Source organism: Dicentrarchus labrax, unplaced genomic scaffold, assembly GCF_905237075.1.
Source record: "Dicentrarchus labrax unplaced genomic scaffold, dlabrax2021, whole genome shotgun sequence".
Classification (NCBI taxonomy): domain Eukaryota; kingdom Metazoa; phylum Chordata; class Actinopteri; family Moronidae; genus Dicentrarchus; species Dicentrarchus labrax.
Window position 1 is genome coordinate 14588668 of NW_026136717.1, and position 25038 is coordinate 14613705.

Genomic DNA, 25038 nt, shown 5'->3' on the forward strand with positions numbered 1-25038 from the left:
AAAACTTGGGACTCTGTGTGGTAGTTAAAGGTCTGTGGTGTAGAGGGTGAAGAGGAAGGGAGAAAGGACTGTTCCCTGCGAGGCCCCGGTGTTACTAACCACTCTGTCTGACACACAGTGTTGCAGGAGCACAGACTGTGGTCTGCCAGTCAGGTAGCTGACAATCCAGGACACGAGGAAAGCATCCACCTCTCCATCGCTGTCAGCTTCTAACCCAGCAGAGCAGGCCGGATGGTGTTGAAAGCTTAGCAGAAGTCATAAAACATGACCCTCACAGTGCTCTCCCGGCTTGTCCAGGTGGGTGTAGATGTGACTCAGCAGGAAGATGATGGTCGGGGCTGGTAGGCAAACTGGAGTGGGTCCAAGTGAGGTTTGACCGTGGGCTCTCTCCAGAAAGTCTCACTGATCTTCACTCTCAGATCCCCCTGTATCGTTCTCACTTCCTCCCGATCACCATCTCTAAAAGCCCTCTTCTTGGCATTCAGCATGTCCTTGATGTCCTTTGTTACCCAAAGGTTTGTTGTTTGAATAACAATGGACGACGGGAGCAACTGTAAGAGGCAGCATGCACACTCAATAGTGCTTTTCTAACAGGGTAAACACAGGGTAAACACAGGTGTTACCAATGATACTAATTAAGGTGCGTAGCAGGAAACAATGGTGGCTCACCTGGTCACACGATCTTGTATTACAGAGAAACAGTACACTAAAATGTGTTTCTGAAACTTTTAAGTGAGAAATAGAGAACGCTGACCCAGAAACATTAACAATACCCATCATATATGCTGTCAATGGTTGGCTCATTGGAAAGGAGTACCATACCCTAATCTTTCACGCCAAGTGGCTGCACTAAAGGGTCTTTCGTACTGATTAGACCACACATATTCAGGCTTCTGGTCACAAGACACGGAGCATGTGGTCTCTGTGGCGCAATCGGTTAGCGCGTTCGGCTGTTAACCGAAAGGTTGGTGGTTCAAGCCCACCCAGGGACGGCAGTTTTTTCAGTTTTTCACAGAAAACTTACAAACACAAGCTCTGTTAACATGTTGCCTTTAACAGGTTTGCAGTAATTTTGACAACACAAGTGCTTTTAAAGCAGAACATGAGAAAAGACAGTAAGTGTAGAGTACAGGAAGAAGAAGTTGGGTAGAATCAAGCTATCAATCTTTTAGTTTAACACTTAATAGACTAAATGTATCCAGTAGTCCTGAAAGGTAATTCACAATAAGATCAGGACGGTCTGACAATCCACCAAGAAACAAAAAAAAAGTTGTGCGCCCAACGTGGGGCTCGAACCCACGACCCTGAGATTAAGAGTCTCATGCTCTACCGACTGAGCTAGCCGGGCGACTGATGAAACACTCGGAGGCGGGGTTTAAATTCATGCCACTATTCCTCTTACTACGTCACCATGGTTGCCGTTGCCAGCCCGAACCATCCTCAAAATAACCCACAATGCCTCTAAAATCATTGGTCACCTAACTCCCAACCTCCCAGCCCTCGGTGACACAGCCATCAGTCACTCACAATAACACACAGCCCCAGCAATGCCCCCGACTGCCCCACCAGAACGACACTGTTCAGGGTTCGGCACAGCCACTACAGACATGTGCAAGGACGGAGAGGGCACCAAAGCAATGATCATTAATCATAATAATCATGTAGGGAGCAGTGCCAAGTGTTATCGAGTTTGGCTGTCATTTATGGTTGCACTCTGTCTCTCAGCTCCACACACACACACACACACACACACACACACACACAAGAGCAGATAGTAGAGAGGCTGCTTACAAAGTAGAAAAAGTAGAAAAGTAATATTTCCACCAGCTTTGTCCACAGTTGTTGTTATTTTAACCACAGCTGAAAGGAAAGCTGTCTATCTGTAATCTTGGTGTTCATCCTTTGCCACAAATCTGAGAGGACGACAGGAAGGATTGATACTGACTGATGTCTGACTGTTTGATGTCAGGAATATTATTTATTTTACTTACATTTTAGATGTGTTTCTCGTGAGATATTGACGTCTGGGTTGACCTACAAAAAAATGTCCTACCTGGGGGCACCAATAATCAGTAAAAAACATGAATGTCACTTGTCAAACATGAGACCTGAACAGTTAACTATGTAACATCAGTCACAGTTTGAGTAATCGATATAAAATATATGGTGGTAAAAGCATAAGAAAACTTAATATACCGTCAACTATGTTTTTGTTATGTTAAAAATTATCTTGAAAATTCGTGTTATGTAAACGAGAAGAGAAAACCAGTTACTTTAATTATTTTATTTTGTTATTTTTTATGATGTTTTATGTTAAAAACTTATATAATAATCATGTTTTACATTTTATTCTTAATTTGCCTTGCACACTTTTATTTATGGTTGTTTTAATACGGTTTAATTTACTATGTGAAGCACTTTGGGCTCCATATTTGTGTAAAAGGTGCAAAATAAATATATAATATAAAGTTAAATATATCTATTGGACACAGACCTTGTGAACCTGCGTTAATTACTTCTCACAACTTATTTAAAACTTACAAACACACAACATGAAAGTGGTCAGATTCTTGGTAACAACAACAACAATAATAACTACAGTTAGAAGATAATTTTAATCCATTAACACCATTAAGTTAATGCTAGCTCATTAGCATATCGCTCTCGTGTTAAGTTAGCTAACGCTAGCACAGTTCAACAACAACAACAACAACAACAACAACAACAACAACAACAACAACAACTACGGATGTTTTCTTTTATGTTTTTAACCCAACAAAAGAACGAAGTTTACTTTAATATTAGTCACATTCTTACCGTGACGACGAGAGGAGCTCGACGTCGACCTGATGAGAGCTGAAGTTGAGGCTAACGGAGCTCGACGAAGAGCGAGTGTAGTACCTACGGCAGCCTGTAGGGGACATTTCTCTCTCCTCTGTCTCTGTCCGCCAACCATAGACCACAAACAAAGTAAACTTTATCCAAAACAATAAAGATTTAGCTTTGTATTCAGGGCTCTCCAAACTTCTTTAATAATAATAATAATAATAATAATAACAACAACAACAACAACAACAACAATAATAATAATAATAATAACACTAATAATAAAAAAAAATAATAACAACAACAACAACAATAATAATAACACTAATAATAAAAATAATAATAATAATAATAATAATAATAACAACAACAACAACAATAACAACAATAACAATAATAATAATAACACAAATAACAATAACAACAATAATAATAACGCTAATAATAATAATAATTATGATAATAATAATAATAACGCTAATAATAATAATAATAACACTAATAATAATAATAATGATAATAATAATAATAATAATAATAACGCTAATATAATAACAACAACAATAATGATAATAATAATGATAATAATACATTTAATTTATAGAGCGCTTTTCAAGAAACTCAATTCATACACTTCATGAGTTAAAAAGGAAAAGAAAAAGCTAAAAACAACACACTAAGAAGTTAAAGCTATATATCTACAGCAGTCAAGAATAATTAATTGTTAAAATCATTAAAAAGGTGGTTTTGATCAGTGACAAGTCTCTATCCTCACGATTTGAATGTTTTACAATTGTTTTATTTATTGTTATAAAGGTGTGATTGCACCTGTATTAAAGATATACACTAATCACAAAAACATAGGGATATTCGGCTTTCGGGTGAAATTTCAGAATGTACATAAAATGCACTATAACCTTTCCAGGTGATCTTAATTTGACCTTCTCTAAACTTTTGAATGCATGTGTCCAACTGTTCAATATCTCAGTACTTACTGCATAACATGCTGTTCTCTAACAAGGTGATTAACCACAAAAATCACAAAAGTTCAATGACAGTTTGTATTTAAACAGTCCTCTTCATCACGCTGTTCACATTTTGACATTATGAGACCAAGACGACACCTAACAATGGATCCACAGTCCCTGGAGCCCGCTTCAAACGGGATGTACTCAGAGGGAGGTTTCCACTGAGCTTAGTGTCACAGAGTGTCACCAGCAGGTTGCAATAAGTCATTAAATTTCACCCGGAAGTGGAATATCCCTAACTTTTTGTGAGTAGTGTAATTTGTGACCCATCATACATAATCTGTGAAGTAAGGACTACTATGCAAACAGAATAATCAATATTAATGCTATATAAATGTGTCAGAAGCATTCTCACGTTGTAGTTGAGTTTATATGTTGTTGGGCGGTGTATTATGTAACACTTTATTTTTATTATAAGCAGATTATGTGTTTTGTTTATAAAATGTTAATCAACAAACTGTAACTATTGTACAATTTAACTTGTATCTAGGTACAATGTTTCCCTCTGAAAAGTAGAATTATATCAGAAAATGGAAATAACTACGAATAATAATTAATTATACTTCAGCTGTCAGAATCAGAAATACTTTATTGATCCCCAGGAGAAAATTTGTTTGTTACAGTTTTACTCACACGATATTAAAGAATAGAAATAATACTTACATAACAATATCTAACACAATATATAGAATAGAAATGTATGTATGGGTGTATACCTATAGGTAAAAAAATAAATAAAATGGAAAAAGAAATATAATAAGAGCCTATATACAAAGTAAATTTAAATGTGAAATAGTAATGAGTTTTAAAGATTGTGGTGTTTGCAGAAGTTACAGATTATTACAGATTACATTTGTGTATATTGTCTCTTTTCATTGTCTCTAGTTGTATCTTTATTTCTATATGTCTACATTTAATTGCTTTGCACAAATTTACCAAGTCAAACCTCCTTGAATGTAAATTTTAATTCTCCACTAGATGGCGCCATCCCACTACAATAAAGCGGAGCTGAGAGAGAGATAGGTGGAGAGAGAGAGAGAGACAGAGAGAGAGAAAGAGAGACAGAGAGAGAGAGAGAGATAGGTGAGAGAGAGAGAGAGAGAGAGAGACAGAGAGAGAGAGAGAGAGAGAGAGAGAGAGAGAGAGAGAGAGAGAGAGAGAGAGAGAGACAGAGAGAGAGAGAGAGAGAGAGAGAGAGAGAGAGAGACAGAGAGAGACAGAGAGAGAGAGACAGAGAGAGAGAGAGAGAGAGAGAGAGAGAGAGAGAGAGAGAGAGACAGAGAGAGAGAGAGAGAGACACAGAGAGAGAGAGAGAGAGACAGAGAGAGAGAGAGAGAGAGACAGAGAGAGAGAGAGAGAGAGAGAGAGAGAGAGATGACCTCCTCTTCCTCCCCGTCGATCCGGTGCAGGTGTCTCGCGACCACCGGAACCACCGTCACGTTCTAAACCTCACGCGTAAAGAAACACACACGCGAGCAGCAGCAGCCGCCGCCGCGAGCAAACCACGTGATCGAACGCGGAAATTGTCCGTTGGAGAAAGTGCAGTCTGTCTGTCGGTCGGTCGGTCTGTCTGTCGGTCTGTCGGTCTGTCTGTCTGTCGGTCGGCGGGGAGCTGCTGCTGGTGTTAGTGGTGGTGGTACACAGAGGTAACGACGACGGTGTCCGAGTTTCACCCGTCGAGGACAAAGTAAGGTAAGCTCGTCGGAAAACATAAACAAACTGTTTGTTGTTGTTTGTTTGTTTATGTTGACAGTTTTGTGTTAACGCGGGAACTTTTTTTTTTTTTTTTTGGAGAAATGACTTGCAGGGATGGAGTCGTGTCAGGACACAGCTCACTGTGTGTATCTATGTTCGTGTTGCTCCTGTTGTTAATGTTAATTTAAGTTAATTGTGATTGTTTTAATTGTGTTACCATAGTCACCAGTCTCAGTTGTGTTGTTTTTATGTTGTGTTATTGATTCATGGGTCACTTTTAAAGCATTTCAACTTTATTTTCTTACATTTAAAGCACAATGAACAACAAATAAGTATGATTAATGCATTTTTATAGAGTTTAAACTAATGAAAATGACATACATTGGTTTAAGAAGGCATTACAGTATGCTACCAAAGTGGCTGATGTTTACTGATGTTTACTGTATTGGACAAAATATTAGAAACGCTGCGCTCTGCCGCCTCCAAATGACCATAATGTTGAATCAACACCTCTAAATCAACAAAACTGAACATGGTAACCTTCATGCAGTTAAGATTTATTGAAGGGCTGTTGTTTTAGACTGCACTATTTTTAGCTAGATGTAGGCAGAGGGTCAAATATTGTAATAGACATAAAACTCATGATATAACGTTAGCTTGTTAGGTCATGTACATATTATGGTATAGAGCAGGAATAAAGACAGGGTTTACAGTTTATTTAGTGGTGATATATAGAACATGAGTTACAGTGTATGTACATATATGTGTACAGGGTTAACAATGTCATGGTCACATTAACTTTATAGTTAATTGGGGCTGTGACTAATGACTAACGAGCCCAAGTTGACATGTTCAGATAGCTTTATAAGTCTGACCAACAGTGTAAACTCAAAGATATTCAGTTTACTATCACAAAGGATGAAGAAAATAATCAAATATTTACATTTGAGAATCTGAAGTAAGTGAATTTGTTTGACATTTATGACATAAACCATTAATTGACAGATCAAATTGTCTAATTGTTTAAGCTCTAGTAAGGTAAAGCTATATATATAAGAGAGAGAGAGAGAGAGAGAGGGTTAACAGTGTAGTGAGACAATGTTAACTTGAGTGAAAATGATATTTTCTCTCACTCCCAGCGTGTGCCTGTTTCACATGGAGGAGAGCAAATCACTTTCTCCAAATAACAAGCATTAAATTCGAAGCAGGAGATGGGTACCTGTTGCTGCTCTCTGTGGCATCTCCAATTTTAATTTGTCAACTGTGACACAGAGCGGAGGGAGAGCTGTCAGCAACAAAGCTCGCTCTGGCTTTAGGATTTAAATAAGGTGGTCATGCATGTAAATTAAGCTCAATTCTCACACTCTTTAAAAGCTACTGTAGAAGGTACTCGTCAGTACAATGCAGCAGTTAACTGTGAATACACAAAAACAACTAAATGAAGAATTAAAGCTGTTACCAGTTGTGTTAAATAGGTCATTTACAACATGTATTTGTATGGAAGACTATCTTTAACCACACAAACCATCACTATCATTTATTTTTTTGGGTTACACCTGTCCCAGTTTACATTGCCACTTCGTCCTGTACTTCACTCTTTGTTTGTCAGTCAGTCGGATGATTTGACAGGTTGTGAATCCAGATCTTAATACGGAGGTAAAACTGAAAAAAAGGTGCACCCAAGATGTCTGTAATGATCCATAATTGCACAGGAAAGCTAGACACTGGTATGGGAGGTCTAAGTTGAGCAAGGAAGTGGTTATGATGGACAGTTTGAGTCATCACTCCTCCAAATAAATGTGACTAACCTGTGTCAATCACAATACATAATACTGAGGATCATGCAATCCTGTTCACAACAGCCAAGCCCATCTGAGAAACGTTAAATGCCGATTATAGGATACAGCTTCAAACATTATGATCACGTCTGGGCTTATATAGAGGAAGTAATCCATCCCCTGCACTACAATGTCGCTTTGACCTATATGTGATACATAAAATAAAATGCAGGGGTGTTTAAAACCTGTTTGATTGTCTGACTTCTCATGTATCTTGCCCTGTTGGAGTCCTTTTTAATGATGTTACTGGATCCCCAGTTCTCAGCCTTTGTGAGAACAGTCCAGGTATTAAGGATTCTGTAATAAACAGGAATGATCCTTACAGTGTACAGTTAGTAGTGGTCAAAGAAGATACTACTTTCAGCAACAATCTCCTAAAGCATTTACAAAAACACCTGTAAGCTTTCAAAGTTTTTTTGCAATGCTTCCATCCAATGAGACACACTTTACATGTCACACTGCTGCTCTTGCAGCTGCAGGCGTGCACATTTAAATCTCATCAGTGGGTTCTCTAATCATAGCGACCCATTTAGGCGCCCCAAAACAGCACTGATATATTTCGTACTGTTAAAAGTAGATCATCCTCTGATTCCAACTCTGTCCTCAGTGGATGTGACATTGTAAGTTTTCTGTTTCGTGATGTGACACCCTTCCTTCCCTGACGTCTCGCTGCAAGCAAAGCGGAGACTCAGGCGCTGATCCTCACTCGCTGTATCTTTGTTCCTTAAAAGAAGGGAGTGCAAACCACACAAGGGATTTTTGGGGTCACTGGTCTCCCAGATGTGAGTGGTTCCTGTGAACACTTTGTATTTATGAAACATTACAGGGGTGTTTTTGATAATAAAGCAGCACCCAATTGGAATAAAATAACCTTTATTAAGCTTGAACAAAAAAATGTTTGTAACATGGCTGTATATAGGAGCCTTATCTTTCAGTTTATGTTCTGAGATCAGACATTATCTTGGCATAAAGAGTGAGAAAAAACATATTTAATCTTCTTTCAGGTCATTGCTGGATGCTCTAGTTCTGAATTCAATCCTCTATTGAAATACAAAGTCAATAAATAAATCTTAATTGTGAATCTTTATTCTCTCTAGTACGGCAAACAAAATGAATGCATGGGGGAAAAACACAAAAATGGGAATGTCGTAGAAGTATTTTTATGCCTCCTTGCGGTTTTTGTCTGGCCAATTCTCAGGAACGCCTTGAGGGAACTTATTCAAATTTGGCACAAACGTCCACTTGGACTCAACTAAAAACTGATACGATTTTGGTGGTCAAAGATCAAGCTCACTGTGACCTCACATCCTTCCCGTTCTCGTGAACGTGATATCTCAGAAAAGCCTTGAAGGGAATTTCATCATATTTGGCACAAATGTCCACTTTGACCTGTTAAAGGTCAAAGTCACTGTGGTTTTGTCCATAACTCAAGTATTTATATGCTAAATACATAAGACATTTTTACACAAATAGCTAATTGGATAAAAGATACATTTTATATGTAAAGGAGGAAGTCAGCAGGTCAACTTTAGACTTTATTGCCATCATGTGAACACATACAAGGAATTTGAAATCTGTTTTTTGTTTCTCTCAATGAACTTGCACACAAATAGACATACAGCATTGGTTTTGCTGAAATTGAGCTCCAGGTGATGGTTGCACCATGTGATGAAGCCGACTCTTTTATCAAATTCATTCAAAGTCTTTGCTACATATATGAGTCTGCACAGACATGGTTGGAGACTGACTGGTTGGTGGAGGCATGCAACCACAAGGTGAACAAGCTAATTTTCCTTGTTTAAATGTGGCACTTTCAAACAACCATGTGGATGTTTAATGGTTAATGGTATCCGTGCTGCCTGATTGGTTAAAGATGCCCTTCAGGCTGTTCTCACAAAGCACCAGTTGATATACTTTTGTGCTAATAATAGCATTAGTTGCTGCCCGAACTCTTGTGGTAACCGTGTAAGGATATAGCAAATTTCTTGTTTTTCACTCGCGTCACTACTGCAAATACTACTGCTACCATTAGTTGTATTGCACCAACTACAGTTAGCACTTCTGATAACATAAGTGAGGGTTGTATAATAATGTAATAAGCGTGTGTGTTGTGTTCATGTAAAGCTCTCACCTGGTTTTTAATATTCAGTAAAAATGACAGCTTTGGAGAAACTTGTCAACTGAACTCCTGTTATTGTTGCATAACTGCAGTAATGCCTGAAAGTAAGGCTGCTCTCTTGAGTATTATTGTGGCAGAAGATTAAATACTGGTGGACCTGCCCTTTTACTTCTGTGCTGCCATAACATTGTTATTATGCACTATACTGTGTCTTTTCTTCTATATATTTCTTTTTCTATATTAAGCACCTCCCAGAGATGTGATGAATGTTTCCCATCTGCACGAAGCCCTCAAACAGCAGCTTCAGCCCCTATTTAATCCTCTTAGACTGTTTTGTTGTTTTCCTTTAATTGAAGTCTCTGTCGGGAGTCTGTGATACTCCTGGCCCGACTAGTACTGCACATCTGTGCTCTCAGCTGAAATACTGGCTAACCTGGGGTCATGCATTTAGAAATAAAAACACCCTGGGTAGCTTACTGTGGCGAGCCGTTATATCCCTGTTTTTATTTCTCTCTCATGTACCACCTTCCTTCTTATCTTCCAGTGCTCTTCTGTTGATCTAATCACTGCCTATTGTTTTCTGTCACTTTATCTCTATATAGAGCTAAATGCTTCTCTCTCATTGTCTCCGTTATCCTAACTTGTTTTGCAGGGTTGATCTGAGGTCACGCTGCTGAGATGACTAGGCTGTGATAGTGTTTGTCGAAGTGTGTCTGTACCGGACTAATTCCTGTGACATGGCTGCTGCTAAGAAGAGTGAGTGTTTTTTTTTAAATTCTATTCATTGCCTATTGTGAATTTCCAATACCATTTTTTCCTTCCCGGTACCGATACCTGAACTTTGCTTATCACCCGATACTAAGTACCAATCCTGTGGTAACTTGCATAAAAATAATATCAGTTTCTATTAAGTGTATACTAAGCCTGTATGATTGCTATCATGGCCTGGCTCAGGTTAAACCCTTTGTCAGAGTTAGAGTCAGAGTAGATTGGGTCATGACTTCGCTATCCTGGGGGGGAAATGACTGGGCTAATAAATTCTGTGGTATTTGATTGTTGCACAAGACGCATTTTAGGCAGCATCGGAGGAACTTCTAAGTCTTTTGGTAGTACTTAACTTGTTTCTATAGCTTTGGGAAGCTGTGGAAACCATTTAATGCTGCTTTGAGGCAAACGGGGCAAGCAGTAGTTAATATTTAAGATGTAGGCAGCTTACTGATTGTCTCAGGATCAAGTCTCGTGTTTTTGTTGAATAAATTCATTGCGTGGCAACAGGCTACAGAATTAATTGCATACATTTATTTGAGGGGAAGGGAGGTAGGAACAGAGAAAAACAGTCTGCTGTTCCTGAATCCAGATTTCCCATATGCCTATCTAATTAATTATTTCATCTCTGCTCCTTGACATTTGAGTTTAAAGTTCATCAGAATCAAAATACTGAATCCAGTCACATATAAGTCAAAGGCACATTGTAGTGCACAGGATGGATTACTTCCTCTATATAAACCCAGAAGTGATCATAAAGTTTGAAGCTGTATCATATAATCTGCTGTACGTGAATTCAACTTCCTCAATCTTCCCCCGGCATTTAACGTTTCTCCGATGGACTCGGATGTGGTGAAGAGGACAACAGGTTTGCATGATCCTCAGTATTATGTATTGTGATTGAGAGCCCCAAATGAGCCTTTTCACCAGTGAGACATCCTGGAGGCATTCCAGGAAGGTTAATCAATACATTTAAATTCACAATTGATTTGTCCTTTCAGTTGGGTTTCTTGGGAAAAGGTTGCAGTGAGATGATGTCAACAGCTTTACGACAGATTATGTGAAGGCAAGCAAATTTACTTCCTCAAAAGCAGGATGGGCTCAACAAAAAAAAGAATCACTGGGAGGGAAAGCAAGACCTGGAAGAGAGCTGTAAATGACTCATCATGTTATTTTTACTACTATGAATATGCTTCATGTCGTCCCCAGTGGAGTATGGGTACTTGTTGTCTTCAAGGACCACTCTTCAAGCCTTTGTTCTCTTCGATAAGGTCATTGAATGAAGGGCAGTGAAAAGGGAGCATCTCTATTGACTTGTTTTTGGCGGCATTTTGTGTTTCTCATGTGTCTGGGATGGACCGAAATGTCACAGGAACAGGTATTGTTAAATTATTTTTACAGGGAGAGGTAGGAGTGTGTTGCCACCTTTTGGGAGAATAGTATTTCACAAAAGGGAGCTCAGAAGCTTCAATTGTGTAGTCTTTGGTTTTGTTCTTGTTTCCTTGTTTGCAAATATATCTGCCAGTGCCATGACAGTTGTCCACACTAATGTAAAAAAAATCTGAACATGTTCTTTTTTTTTAGATTTTTGAAACCCTCTGTTAAGTGGAGAAGTTGAGAAATTGAGCAGCCTGTCATTACTTTCAGTGTGAACAGGGAAAACAGAGCATTGTGTAAAATGAGACCAACTCCTGTCAACTGTCACCTTAAACTTTCTTTGTAATCACTTATTTTGCATGTTAATATAGCCAGTCATACTCTATGGGTGTCATTGACATGCATTTGTGTTAAATAGTAGGAGGTAGGAAGGAGAAGAGATGCAAAAGGAGAAGGGTAGACAGAGATGGATTTGTGTGATCTGACTGTTAGGCTGGCAAGCATTGAACTTAATTGAATTTGTGTTTTACAAATGCTCCCAGTCCCAGGTGTGTTTAATAATTCACGTGTTCACCAGCTGGAGAAGCTTGTGAATTTACAGTGGGAGGAGAGATGACTCAAAAGAGGAAGAAAACCTAGACAGGGTTCAGGGAAGAAAGCTAACAGAGCACTGTAATATTCAGCAGAGCGGAGGCAGATATACTGACAGACAGATTAGTGGAGGGACAGAAGTAGATGGAGATTAATCTGAAATAAGCCAGTTCAATGGGGCGTGCGTGTACATGCACAAGTGCATATTAATTTGTGTGTGCACATGCATCTGTGTGGTTATGGGTCTGCTACTACTGAAGAGAGTAAGTGTGGGTAATTGTGTGTCCCTGCTCTGGCTTTGTCTGAGATTATCTGACCCATCGGAAAGGCCACAGATCTCAGTATTGCGATAATGAGCCCGTCACAGGGTCTTGGCCCAGAGATCTGCTACTGCTTTGATTCTGTTTGTGTGTATATATAGTGAAAAAAGTAAAGAAAAGTCAGAGCTGAAAGAGTAAGGACTGAAATAAAGCAGTGCGTGTCAGTGACAGATATGTTTTTCCTGCGCAAACAAGTTAGCCACCAGCTGCCCAACAAATTAATAACCAAAGTGATGACAATGTAGATGAGCCCTGTAGTAGTAGGAGGGTCCAAAGGGAGGCAGATGATATTGTTTACATTGCACAGTTAGATGACTTGTTCACCTTCTAGGCTTTAGTCGTCAATACAAGACGAGCATCTTTGCCTTTCTCAGACTGTGTTCATAAAAATTCAAGTAGAGACAACAACTCTGATGCATTTTGGCAGGAAACATCAGATCACTGAGTTTAAAACTCAGTTATTTCTGCCAAAAAAATAAATAACAGCAAGCTGTAGCTTAAAACTTACCTTTTTCCAAAGCAAATCACATAATTTGCAGCTTCACTGAATTTCCTTTCTGGTTCAACTTTGGAGGAATTATGGGGCCAAGCCTTGAATGTGCTATAGCTGTGATTCGTGCCTCGGGCTGAAGGAAAAAACTGAATTTCTCAGAAACTACTAGGTGAAATAATTCAAATTAATTGCCATCATGTATTAACTTATAGTATTGTGACATTATCCAGGTAATCCCTGTGTATCTGTAGACGACCGTTGAGCACATTAGTAACTTTGAAATTGGAGTTGTTAATAAGAAAAAAAAATGTGTTCCCTCTTTACAACTGTATACAAATATTAGAATAAAATAAAGTGAGGACATAGACAGTTTAATTAAGCTTAGATACATTTTCTGAATTTTATGACTTAAAGAATCATTATTATTAGAAGATTAGCAGAAGCAGACCAGCTATACCCACCAACATCATGGCTGGTTGAGACAATTGAGTTGACTGTGTGCTGCTCTACCATATGTTTTGAGACATGGTTGACTGTAATGCTGGTTCACACACACACACACACACACACACACACACAATCACAGTATCGCAGCAATCTCTCCGCTTCGGGGCATTTCTCCCTTTTAAGGAAGCAATAAATTAGCTGAGCTGAATATCACATTTCTTGAACTGATAATTTCTCACTTTGGAAAGAAAGTTCGTTTAGACATTAAAGCCACATCTCTTTATATGTTCCAAACTCCAAAGGGTATAAAGTACCCTTTTAACATCTAACTACTGATAGACTGGCTTATAGTATGAAAGCCCGCCATTATTAAGCCCAGTGTGTGAACGTAATTACAGTCATGGAGCCTTATTGTAGGAAATTCTAGACTTCATGCATAAAGCCTCGTATAGCAGGAGTAGTGACCTTAAATAATTTCTCCCGTCATGTGATTGGATGAACTTACAGCTTAAGTCTCTTGATCCAGTCATCAGAAGAGTCTTTCTACTCTGGGTAGAAGTCTTCGTGGATACTTTAATTGGTGTGTGATGTTTAATGCATACTAGGAGTTGCTTTTTTTGGTGATAAATGTTTTTAATTTTTGGTTTAGCCACTGTCTCACAGCTGGCCACAAAGGAAAAACCAGGAAGAGATTGCATAAACTGTGCACAAAGTAGACTCATCAAGTTTAATAATGAAACTCATATTTATCACCTTTTCCTTATTTAGTGTCTTTCACTTAATCTTTCACTGCGAGCCAGCGGAAATCACAACATCTCATGGTCTGAGTCAGAAGCTCTTGAATTTGATTCCTTCCACTTTGCTACAGAATTTAATTTTGTTGGATGGAGCTTTTTATTTTTTTATTTTAATGGTGCCATTCATCAAGGATGGTGCTCACTTGAGGTGCACTGAAGGCAACAGGTGTCGAGAGTGCAGAAAGTAACACTAGTGCTTTCCAATGCACCAAGTGCACCTAATAAAAGGGCGCCCATGTGAGTAGTTTGGTGCTTTTAGATCAGCTTGTCTCTGAAGTGCAGTATGAGTGCTGTGGTCTAACTGTTGCAATTAGAGCAGTGTCTCACAAATATTTTGGTGGCGCCAAAACTGTGGCAGGCAAAATACATTGTTGGGCTGTGGAAAACATTTTCCAGCATGCGAGATATAAATTATAATTATTGTATAACTTTAAAATTGCAGCTGATAGAAATACCATCCTGTAGCAATGTAATAATTTTATAACTGTCATTTTCATTATCACTGAATCTTTTGACTGTTTCTTTGATAAGTCAGTTAATCCTTCGGTTGATAAAATGTTAAACAATCGTTAAAATATAGATAACAGGAACCCAGAGCCTAAGATGACATTTTCAGATTACTGTTTTAATAGTTCATATGAAATGTATTACAATATAGAACAGAGATAAGCAGCAGATTCTCACATTTAAGAAGCTGAAACTAGAGAATGTTAGGCATCAAAATCTAAAATTGTAAAACACCTATTAATAACTTCCCCCTTAAATATAGGAATTTTCCATGAAAACACAGTCAGATAAGAAAACTCATTTCCAGATATTGACCTACGCTGACTCGTGTTATCCTTTATCTGGATTTGGTGGAGACCTGGGAAATTGCGCTGTCTAGGATAATAGGAATAAGACATAAAGTGTCTTTTAGGTCACTTTACATTGCATATATATTGTTAATAGTGCAAGATGCTCTGGGATATCTTTTGTATATAGAGCCTCAGATATTAAACAACATTTTACACATCCCCCACCACTCATTTCCAATTTCTATTTCAACACGGTGATCCTGCACATATGGAACATTATGTAACTCCTGAACTCATTATTGTGACCCAGATTGCTGATAGCAAGGATTTCTAATCTCTAATATGAGTCCGTATAAAAGTGTAATGGAACTGGATCCAAGTGGGACATGTGCTTCATGTAATGCAGAGACATATGTTAACATATGAATTCAATTAAGTGCATTAGAGCAATTATACACGGTGGAATTAACTCTTCAGTATTAACTAAAATGTACTTGAAACTTTCAAACACTGAGGTATGATGAACTTTAACATAATTTGAACAGTTTTACATCCCTTCCATGTCTCCGTTATTGGATTCAGAGTAAGCAAGGATTGTTCCAGCGATGTGTAATTTAATTAAAAAGTCTTCATGTGCTGTTGTTTTGGAATAGGAAATTCATTATGTTTCTATCGGTTTGATCTTCAGGATAAATGTTACATTATTAGCAGGTTCTTCTTTTTTAATCTTAATAATTAATACAGCACCGGTTTTATCTAATGTTTACCTGACATGGGTTGGCAGAGAAAGTCAGATTATGCTTTTTTTTGGCAAAAAATTGCTGTTTTGCTGACTTCAAGGAATATTTCTGGTCCAGATATGAAGAGGAAGAAATGCCTCTGCCAATAAATATGAATAAAGGGAAGGGCATATCTCAAGCTTTATTTTTGTATAAATACATAAAAGAAAGAAAAGTTGGCAAGAATACCTGATTAAAGTTTAAATTGGAGGTAAAAACTTTGACTTGACTTTGAATTTGAAGTTTGACATTTCAAGTTAATATTTGAAAAAGAAACGTGTTATACATTTTTTAAGTTTTTGGAGAAGAAGGCATGAAGTTGGTATAATTAAAAAACTCTTATGTCAGTGTATATTTAAAGTAATAACTTCAGTTTCTTAAACACAATGATTTAATCCAGTCATCACTGTCTTTTAAATGAGAAATTTTAATTGTGTTCCATCTGCAGCTTGACTGCTGTGCACCAGCCTTGTTTTGTAGCCAGTGTTAATTAAGCCCACATCCAGCTTACTGAATTAATAATGATGAATCCAGATACCTGTTCAGCGTGTTCGCTATCACATCCTGTGAGTCTGGACACAAATACACACGAGCCAGAGAAGTAGTGCCAAAAGACCTGCTTCCAGAGTTAAGTGCATTTTTATTTCAGAAGGTGATTAGGTGTTTAAAATCAGAGCTAGATACACATATTTACCCTTCGTTGTCACACAGCACTTGATAGAGTTGGCAATTTGTAACATTGGCTACAAAACAAAGCTTCAGGAAGGTGGACATATTGCTGAGTGAAGCACCTTTTTGAAGTTTTTGAATAAATTGAGAATAATTGGAAAGATGGTAATAGGACACATGGTGGCCAGGAAGTGAGAGTGAAATAGACACAGGGGGACTCTGGATATGGTAATGTCATAGTCACACACACACACACACACACACACACACACACACACACACACACACAAAGAGTCTCTCGGGAAAATGGTGTGAGTGATGGATGAGTCCCAGTGGCTGGTAAAGGAAAACCTTCTGTAAATAGAATATTTAATAAACATTTAAAAAGTTTGTTTAAATATAGCAGATAAGTACAACATATTCTTTGTACTGTTTATCTATCCCTTGGTTTTAAGCTTCTCTACACGTTTTACTTTCCTTTAAGGTCTGGGAAATTGATGTTCTATAATGAGATCCAAAAGCCCTTTGAGCTTAAATTCAGACAAGTTGTTTGTTGTCACAGAGAATTATTGGGTTTTTTTTTTTCTTTGAGAGGAGGGTTTTTTATTTTGAGAAGAAGTTTCCATTCTCCTACACTGGGAATAAATGCCTGGGCAGAAGAACAATAAATATCAGTGTGTCTCGGTGTCATAGGAGAGGGAATAATATGTTTAGCCTGTAAGCCTAAACCTGTTTAGCTCCTTTATTTTGGCACTGAGATCCCATGGAGACTGGCACAGGGGACTCTGTAATCTAATTTTATTGAAAAGGGAAGTTTGATGGCACATTGAATTTGCCAGCACTCTGAGATCACCTTCATGAATGAATTTCTTTAAAAGGCCGTATTTTTTGTTGTTTATCTCTTGGGTTTAAAATCTACTAGAGCTACCAGTAGCCTGTATCCGGTGCCAATACTCATACATACAATATGTAAATATTTAAACGAGCTGTTGCAAAGCAAAAAAGCTTTTATGCAGTTGTGCTAAGTGAGGAAACTCCATCATATCAGACAGTTGTTTGTATTTATAAAAAATATTACCAAAACACCATTATATATTGGCTGTGTGGTATCACCTTTCTACCATTTTTCACTCCAAATCATCTACTTTGTCTCAGACTTTGTCAACATTTCTCTTTATCCTTTTCTCCTCTTAAATTTTTGGGCTTTTTTCTCTCTCCTCCAACTCTTCTGTTTTATCGTCTCCTTTCTCTGTTTACCTTTGATCTCTCTTTCTCTCCCTGAGCATTCAGACTACCACTACAGCTCTGAGTGATTGCTTGTGTAAAGTGCTCTGCTGTACCCTCCACTATATCACTGAAAGGAGCGGACAGGCAGTTTAATGCGTCCTTTCCCACTTTAAAAGGATCCAGTGAGAATGTCTGTGTACATGTCCGACCTTCAGCAGCTCTTCCCTCTCACTCAGGTTGTGCGAAGGGAGGAGGCGTGCGCTTCTCAGAGGAACCCCCCGCTGCCGGAGCCCCATCACATGTTCACTTCGACGAAAAGCTGCATGACTCCGTCGTCATGGTGACTCCGGAGGATGACGGCAACTTCATGGTCAAGGTGCGTTTAACCTAGTAATAGCCTGACACTGGATGGCATCAGTGGACGAGAAGATCTGTTAGACATTTTCACATTTATAACAACATTTCTTGTAGGTTTAATATTCTCCAGGGTTACGTGTTTCTGAACATTTAGACTGTTTTCTTGTTCCTCTTTCTTAATTAAATTAAAGAAGAAGAAGAAGAGAGAGGACAGAGACAAAGATGCACAGCAATAATAATAGCAACAGGTATACTAGTAGAAATGACTAATAATGACGATGATTACTGCACCACTACCAAACACACCCCCCAAAATCAGTCTCTGCTGTTGGTTCTGTTTGAAATTCAGGTCTAGGTCTATTTGTAGGGATCAAAATTGGTGAGATTTTATTGATACCAATGCCATTATAGATTCTACTTATTGGTCTGATTCTTTATCAATTCCCTTGTTGATTATTTTTTAATTTGTCTGTGTGGGGAAAAAAAGTAGGCCTACACAGATTTTGGGCATCAGTCAGTCACTCAGTTACACCTGTGAGTAGAGTGTCAAATACATGACAGTCCTGGCATGTAAGCCCTTGTTGCATAGAAAGTGTTTCAGCCTATTGCTGGTGTGAAGTGAAGTCAAGCTTTGGGCTGTTCCTTCTCTTTTCCACCACGGCTCAGCATAGACGCATGAGGTTGACGTTATTGTTTTAAAATGCGCCAGGATGCCAGGATTGATAAGGTCGGAGGCATACGATTCCAATGGATCAGACATTTCTCGATTTCCATCCCTATGTATTTGTGATTTCAGTAACAGAGAAGACCTTGCTCCAACCTCTTACCATCAGTGTTATCTTCAATCACAGCACAGTCACATATTACAGTTGGCCCACCATAACATGCTGTGAGCTGGGAGGGCTTAATGTTTATGGCCGACAGACGGAGGTTGAGATAAATCAATTTTGTACTCTGTTTTCTGTTCCTGTCAGCTGTGTGATGTGATCACAGGGCAGAATAGTCAATCCAAGAGGGATGGTAACAGTCAGAGGTTTTATTTGAACCCGACTGCTGTAGTCTAAAAAGCAAGCATGTGAATACTGAACATTGGACACAAGTTGTGCCAACATCTAAGTGAAGTTATTACTAAAATTATGATCTTTATTGGAGTGTTAAATTATAAGAATACCAAGATAGTTGTCAAATAATAAGATAGTTATTCCCAGTTTAGTCTGGCTAGTTTAGATTTAGCTTATGAAGGTGCAGTTAACTGGGCGTAAATACAATTTGTTGAATTGTTGTAACATAGACAAAATATTTTTTAATAATTAATTTTATGACACATTTGTTTGTTTTTTTAAATAACTGAAGTTGTTGATGTAAGTTACTAAACTAAAAAAAAAAAATTCTCTCCCAAATCAAGAGAACTAACTGGTTTTAATAATCAATATATGTTTTATGAAAACAGTTTAACTGTTATTGAAGGTCCTTCATCTGCAGCTCAAGTCATGACTTTAAATGAGCTGCAAAACTGTGATGTTAATCTAATTGTTGTCAAGTTTAGAAATGTGTTGCTGTACTTGCAAATGTTGCTATCCCATAATGATCTGGCATGAATGAATTTAGTTAGAAGAAGTTGCACTGAAATACTGGAAATGTTTGGGGGCGTTTCTGTATAAGATAATGATCTGGCATCGTCACATGCTGATCAAAAATGGTCTGCGGTAGTTTTCTGCCCAGCCTGCAGACATTATTCAGTCTCCATCTGCTTCATGGACACCATGTTCTCTACAGCAGATAACTTAATCCAAGTCCAAGTTAATTGTCCTGTCAGTGTAATAATATTTTTGTGGATAAACGCCGGACACACTGTATAAATATAAGCAAACAGAGGCAGTTAGGACAAGTTTATATCATTTGATCTTCAGATTATTCAATCTAGTGGTACTCAATCTAAATAAAAGCCCAGGCCAAACCAAGCTACAATACTAAAAATGTAAACACACGTATTACTGCAATGAAAGTAATCATTTGTGAAGCAGATATTAAATAAGTTCAGTTCTCTTTTGAAAAACAAACACTACCTACTCACAAACTGTATAGCCCACTGACCCTGAACGTCTTGTAATTGGTCATAATTAGGGGCTTGACTTCCCTGGGTAGTAGATATATTAGAAGGTAACTCTTTGATCTAGTGGAGCAGTCCCCTCAGTTTCTATGAACATTGATAGGCTTTTATCTGCAAAATATCCAGGAGAAGATTAAAGTCTTTTCTCATCACCGTTAATCTCCTCTGTCGGCTATAAAGGCAGAGAACAATGATATCAAACTTCTCATCTGTTCTCTGCTGCCAGCTCTTAAACCCTAGTGGTGCTTAACTTAGGAGCCAAACAACGGCAACAGAAGGTGCCAAAGGCTCCGAAACTTAAAAAAACTAAACTGTAATATTAGGAGGATGTGGAAGAACTTAACTACTGTGTCTAAAATTTGACAGTGACCATTAACTTGTCTCAGCTGTAGAGAGTTAATTAACATTGATGTTGATGCTGATGATCATAATGCTAATGAAGGGTTGCAGAGATGAAACACTGTATGTCTAATTGCACAATTAAAACATATCTCATTTATTTCTGAGAGATTTGTTCTTTTTCTACAGCTCTTTAATCCTACCGTGTCCTAGAAGCAGTTATTCACAGCTTTTTACATCTTTTAAATTGGTATTGTTGTGAACATGCACCATCCACCATTGCACCATTATTAGCAGTGACATTATCAGGAGAAATACGAGAAATACTTTGCAGCAAAAAGCCTTGGCTGGATTTTAGCCATGGGCATGAAGGTTGTTTTAACTTCAGGAGCCTTTTGAGACTTCAGTGGTACCCGAAGACCTCTTTTATTTGTGAAACTGTGCAGGTTTTAACTATGCTAGTGGCATGGTTGTATGGATACAAAGTTGGTCTGTTGCTCTACTATTTTGATCCAGACAGAAATACCCCAACAACTATTGGATTGATTGCCATAAGATTTTGTACAGATGCTCATTGGTTTGTGTTTACTTTGGTCATTTTCTAACCAAATTCTCAGCCTCAAGGATATTTAGCAGATGTTAGCATGCTAAACTTTGAGTGGTAAGTATAGTAGACATTATATACACTAAAAAGCCTGTTAGAGTGCTGATGTTGCTTGGCTGCAGTCTTGTTTTTAGATGTTGGATGAGGACACTAAATACTTTAACAATGAGAACATTGTCTGCAGATGAATAATTGTGCCTAATGTGAAAGCAATTCACAAGCACTGATTTAAGTGTTCAAGAAAAGACGTACACTCAGGCAGACGACCGACCACAAGATTTATCTAACAAGTCATGGATTTGTTTCTGTTTGAGTGGTTGGCACACAAAATCAAGTGTATCTCAAGTAGCTCATGTTTTTGGAGTGGCTTTTTAAAAGATTTCCTGCCTGCAGGTAGAAAATGTCCTAGAATCGTTTATATCAATATTACAGAATGAATTCAGCCGTCTTTATTCTCTCGTTCTCTCCTTTTCACTGCCACTGAATAAGCTCAACCTTCTCGCTTTAGTTGAGAAATTCAGTAACCCAGGCGGTCCTTTTTTCTTTTCTTTTCTTCTGTGGATTTAATAACACATTTAAATGTAAATATGACTTTCACAGCTTGAATATACGAGTGCACTAGACTTAGATGGTATATCTGCTTTAACAGACACCAAACATATTCAGAAGGCTTTCAGGTCAGCCCTCCTCTTCTGTTATTTCTCAGTTATTCCAAAACCCCACAAGGAAAGTTCTGTACATGCTCACTGTAACTAAGCCTTTCCAAGCTTTGAAACTAATTCACAGCCAAATCAATTTGCTTAAAAGCTGTGTGTGCGTGTGTAGATGGACTACAAACTTGGCTGTTCACAGTTACAGAGCAGCCTCTATGTGTGAGTGTGTGCATGTTTATCGAAGCTCTTTATGCGTGTTTGAGAGTGGGCACAGAATACTGTCAGCCCAGCGTCGTGGCTCATCGCGGAGCCGAGAGGGGTGGTGGTGTTGCTATGGAAATGGCTGGGGTGGGTTGGCGATCCTCGCAGACAGACCAAAGATGAGGTGGGAGTGTGTGGGATGGAAGCGGCATGCGTACAACAGCTGTATGAATACCAGTTTAGATGGAGGTTATTTAAATTTCACAAACTTTGTGTAAATGCGGCAGGCGGGTTCACGTGGCACAAAATTCTTGTTAATTTTTCAGTGTCTATGTTCTGGTGTCTGATTAAGATCGTGAAGAGCTGCTTGGAAATGAGCAGCTGTCAGTGCTACAGAGATCAGTTAAAGAGGTGTTGCTGCCGAGGCCACACTTTTTTGTGACTCAAATTATTTGCGTGACACAGGGCAGCCAAGCAAGTGTTTATGAACTTTCAGATCATGTTTATGAACTTTTTTCAGTAGGTTTACATTCACTATTAACTATAATTGTTACCAGATTGCTTTATTGAAACAATGGAAATTGAAAAAGGCTATATTTTTTTTTTTTTTTTTTTTTTTTTTTTTTTTTTTTTTTTTTTTTTTAAATAAAAATTTTTTATTTTTGAAGGGGTTTAGGTGTTTTTTTAAATTTAAATTCTTACCAAATTTATAAAAATACACCATCTACTGTTTTAAATCACCCTGAACCTTGCAAGGCCAATGCTGACATAGAGTCAAGTTTGAAACCTATTTACATACTGACATTTACAGAAAATTAGAGGCCGCTCACCTCTCCCAGCTTTGAGTGGAAGTCTGTTAAACTAGTTGTAGAAGCACCATCAGACTTGATCCCACTCACTTGCAGACACACATACATATAATGGGGGGGTTGGCCTCTCTGAGCTGTTAGCTTCACTACTACAGAAGCACCACAAGGAAACTTGAACAAATGGCCATGAATGTGCTTCTAGTGACTGTAAAGGTACAGTGTACTCTGTGCTAGCTGTTCCTGCTACATAAAATGCAACATAAAAGCCATTAAATTTGACCCCAAATCTTATTTTAGTATATTTGATTTGATACAGTCTGCATTGGTTCCCTCAATTACCTTTTTGGCCCGTGTACTCAGAGCGCTGACAGAGATCAGACCGAAGGGTTTACATACCACAATAATTCTGAAAGTTCAGTAATGTTGGTGTGTTTATCAATTTATGCTTACCCTGCTTGTGACTGTAAATCAAGTTAGATAATGCTTAAGAATGTTTCTATTTGGAGTCACAACAAAATTAATGTTATATTCCAGCATTGCCAACAGCTGTAAACCAGAATTTAGCTCACAAATTAGAAATCAATGGAGAGTCATTTTTTCCTTCCAGTGACATCTCACATGTAAGAATCTTATGTTCATAAATACTGACTGGATTGTCTTGGTGAACTTGATGTACAAGTTCATAAAATGTGTGGTATTCCCCTTCAAGTTGATGAAAGAATTGCATCATTGTTTTGGATGAATGCTGAGTTGTTTTTCTTTTCTGGGTGTGTCCAACTTCCAGCGTTACACATAGTACCTCTTTAGAAATTACACATTACTGTCGTTTGGATTATCCAGAATACCATTTCTGGGGCTTCGTAGCTTCAGTCAGAATAACCCAGGAATACATTAGTCTCATTGTTTACCTCACATTTTAATTCAAATGTGATGTGAAAACAGTCCGAGAAAGTAAAAGTTTTGCGCCCTGCTCATAGTTTCAGTTATAAAATCGCAGCACACCACAGTGTCTCTCTCTGGAGTCACGCTGCCCTCCGTTTCTATCACACCTCTCTGCTTCCGTTACAGTTTACTTTCGTGGTTTGTGGTCATTTTAAGACTTGGTTTTCAACACAAAAACAGTCTTCATTGCGGATGAGTCCCCCTCCTCCTGCCTGCTCTACTGAGGTACCACCCCTTGCCTAAACCAAACAAAGTATTTCAGGTGAGCGAGGGCAACGTTGGGAAATGTCTAAAGTTCATAGGAAGAAGAGATGCACTCCAAAGGTGTTGATGAGTCAAGGATGCAAACAGGAAAGCAAACACTCTACTACAGTTGCCAGCTGTGAATAACAGTCCTCATTTCCTCTCCACCACTCAAGAGCACAGGGATCAGGTTTTAACCTGTCTTTGAGAAACAAAACAAAGCATTTGAATCCTGATTTGGACATAGAGTGCAATAGTTCCGTATCATACAGGTCAGCCCTAACATACACACAGTGGATTTGTAAACTAGAAATACTTTAAATTGCTTACTAACTTAAACATTTCCATTCCAGTTTTGGTCAGCACCATTGAAGTCTTTCTCAACCTCTTTTTGTCCAAGTCTGCAGTGTTAAATTCAAACTAAATGAATTTTTCAGCAACAGTTCACAGTCTCTGGACATGCATGGTGCTACACTCACATAATGATTTTTGTTTTTCTCTGCAGTTCTCTTCACTGTTGCCTCTCTTTCTCTCTTCATGCTGTTTGCAGGCTCTGCTCTGCACACTGCTTTAACCAGGGGTCGTGTGGGGCTGAAGCTGCCGTTTGCAGCTCTAGCTGCAGGGGCTTTATGTTTATCTCTCCTCGCTTGCACTTCCCTGCAGTCTCCTTCTTTCTCTCACTCTCTCGCTGTCTCTCTTTTTACCTGTCTCCTCTGTGAGGCTTTCCACACTCCTCTCTGTGGTGATTCCCTCATGAATTTTTCTCTTTGCAATATATGAGGCTGCTAGCTCTACATCATCCCCTCTCTCTGCCTCTCTGTTGGTCTTTCTCTCGCTTACTGACCAGTCTACTTTTAAATTTTGCTTCTGCCTATGGGTAATATGAATTGAAAAAGCATGAATTGTGCTGTGTGCAGCAGTATCAGGACATAAGTGACATACAACCTGATGGATGATCTTATATAGGGCTGCGACTTTCATTAGCGATTCATCTGTTGGTGATTTTTTGTAT

At 38.4% G+C, this 25038-nt stretch overlaps 1 protein-coding gene and 2 non-coding genes across 5 annotated transcripts in view; 2 read left to right on the forward strand and 1 right to left on the reverse strand.

Moving 5' to 3' along the window:
- Window positions 1-918: 918 nt before the first annotated feature.
- On the forward strand, window positions 919-992 carry trnan-guu (transfer RNA asparagine (anticodon GUU)). The gene has a single exon. It is a non-coding gene; the product is annotated as a tRNA-Asn (tRNA).
- Window positions 993-1275: 283 nt separating this feature from the next.
- Window positions 1276-1348, reverse strand: trnak-cuu (transfer RNA lysine (anticodon CUU)). The gene has a single exon. It is a non-coding gene; the product is annotated as a tRNA-Lys (tRNA).
- Window positions 1349-4959: 3611 nt separating this feature from the next.
- The window catches only part of adissp (adipose secreted signaling protein), a 30126-nt gene continuing 10047 nt past the window's right edge, over window positions 4960-25038 (forward strand). Inside the window, exons 1-3 of one of the 3 annotated variants that reach the window (XM_051429056.1) lie at window positions 4960-5546; window positions 10159-10262; window positions 18005-18144. In XM_051429056.1, coding sequence (XP_051285016.1) covers window positions 10244-10262; window positions 18005-18144 — 159 coding nt within the window. In that variant the 5' untranslated portion in view covers window positions 4960-5546; window positions 10159-10243. Of the gene's footprint in view, window positions 5547-10158; window positions 10263-11510; window positions 11650-18004; window positions 18145-25038 lie in introns of those variants that run through there. The other 2 variants (XM_051429057.1, XM_051429055.1) reach the window with 2 other exon arrangements.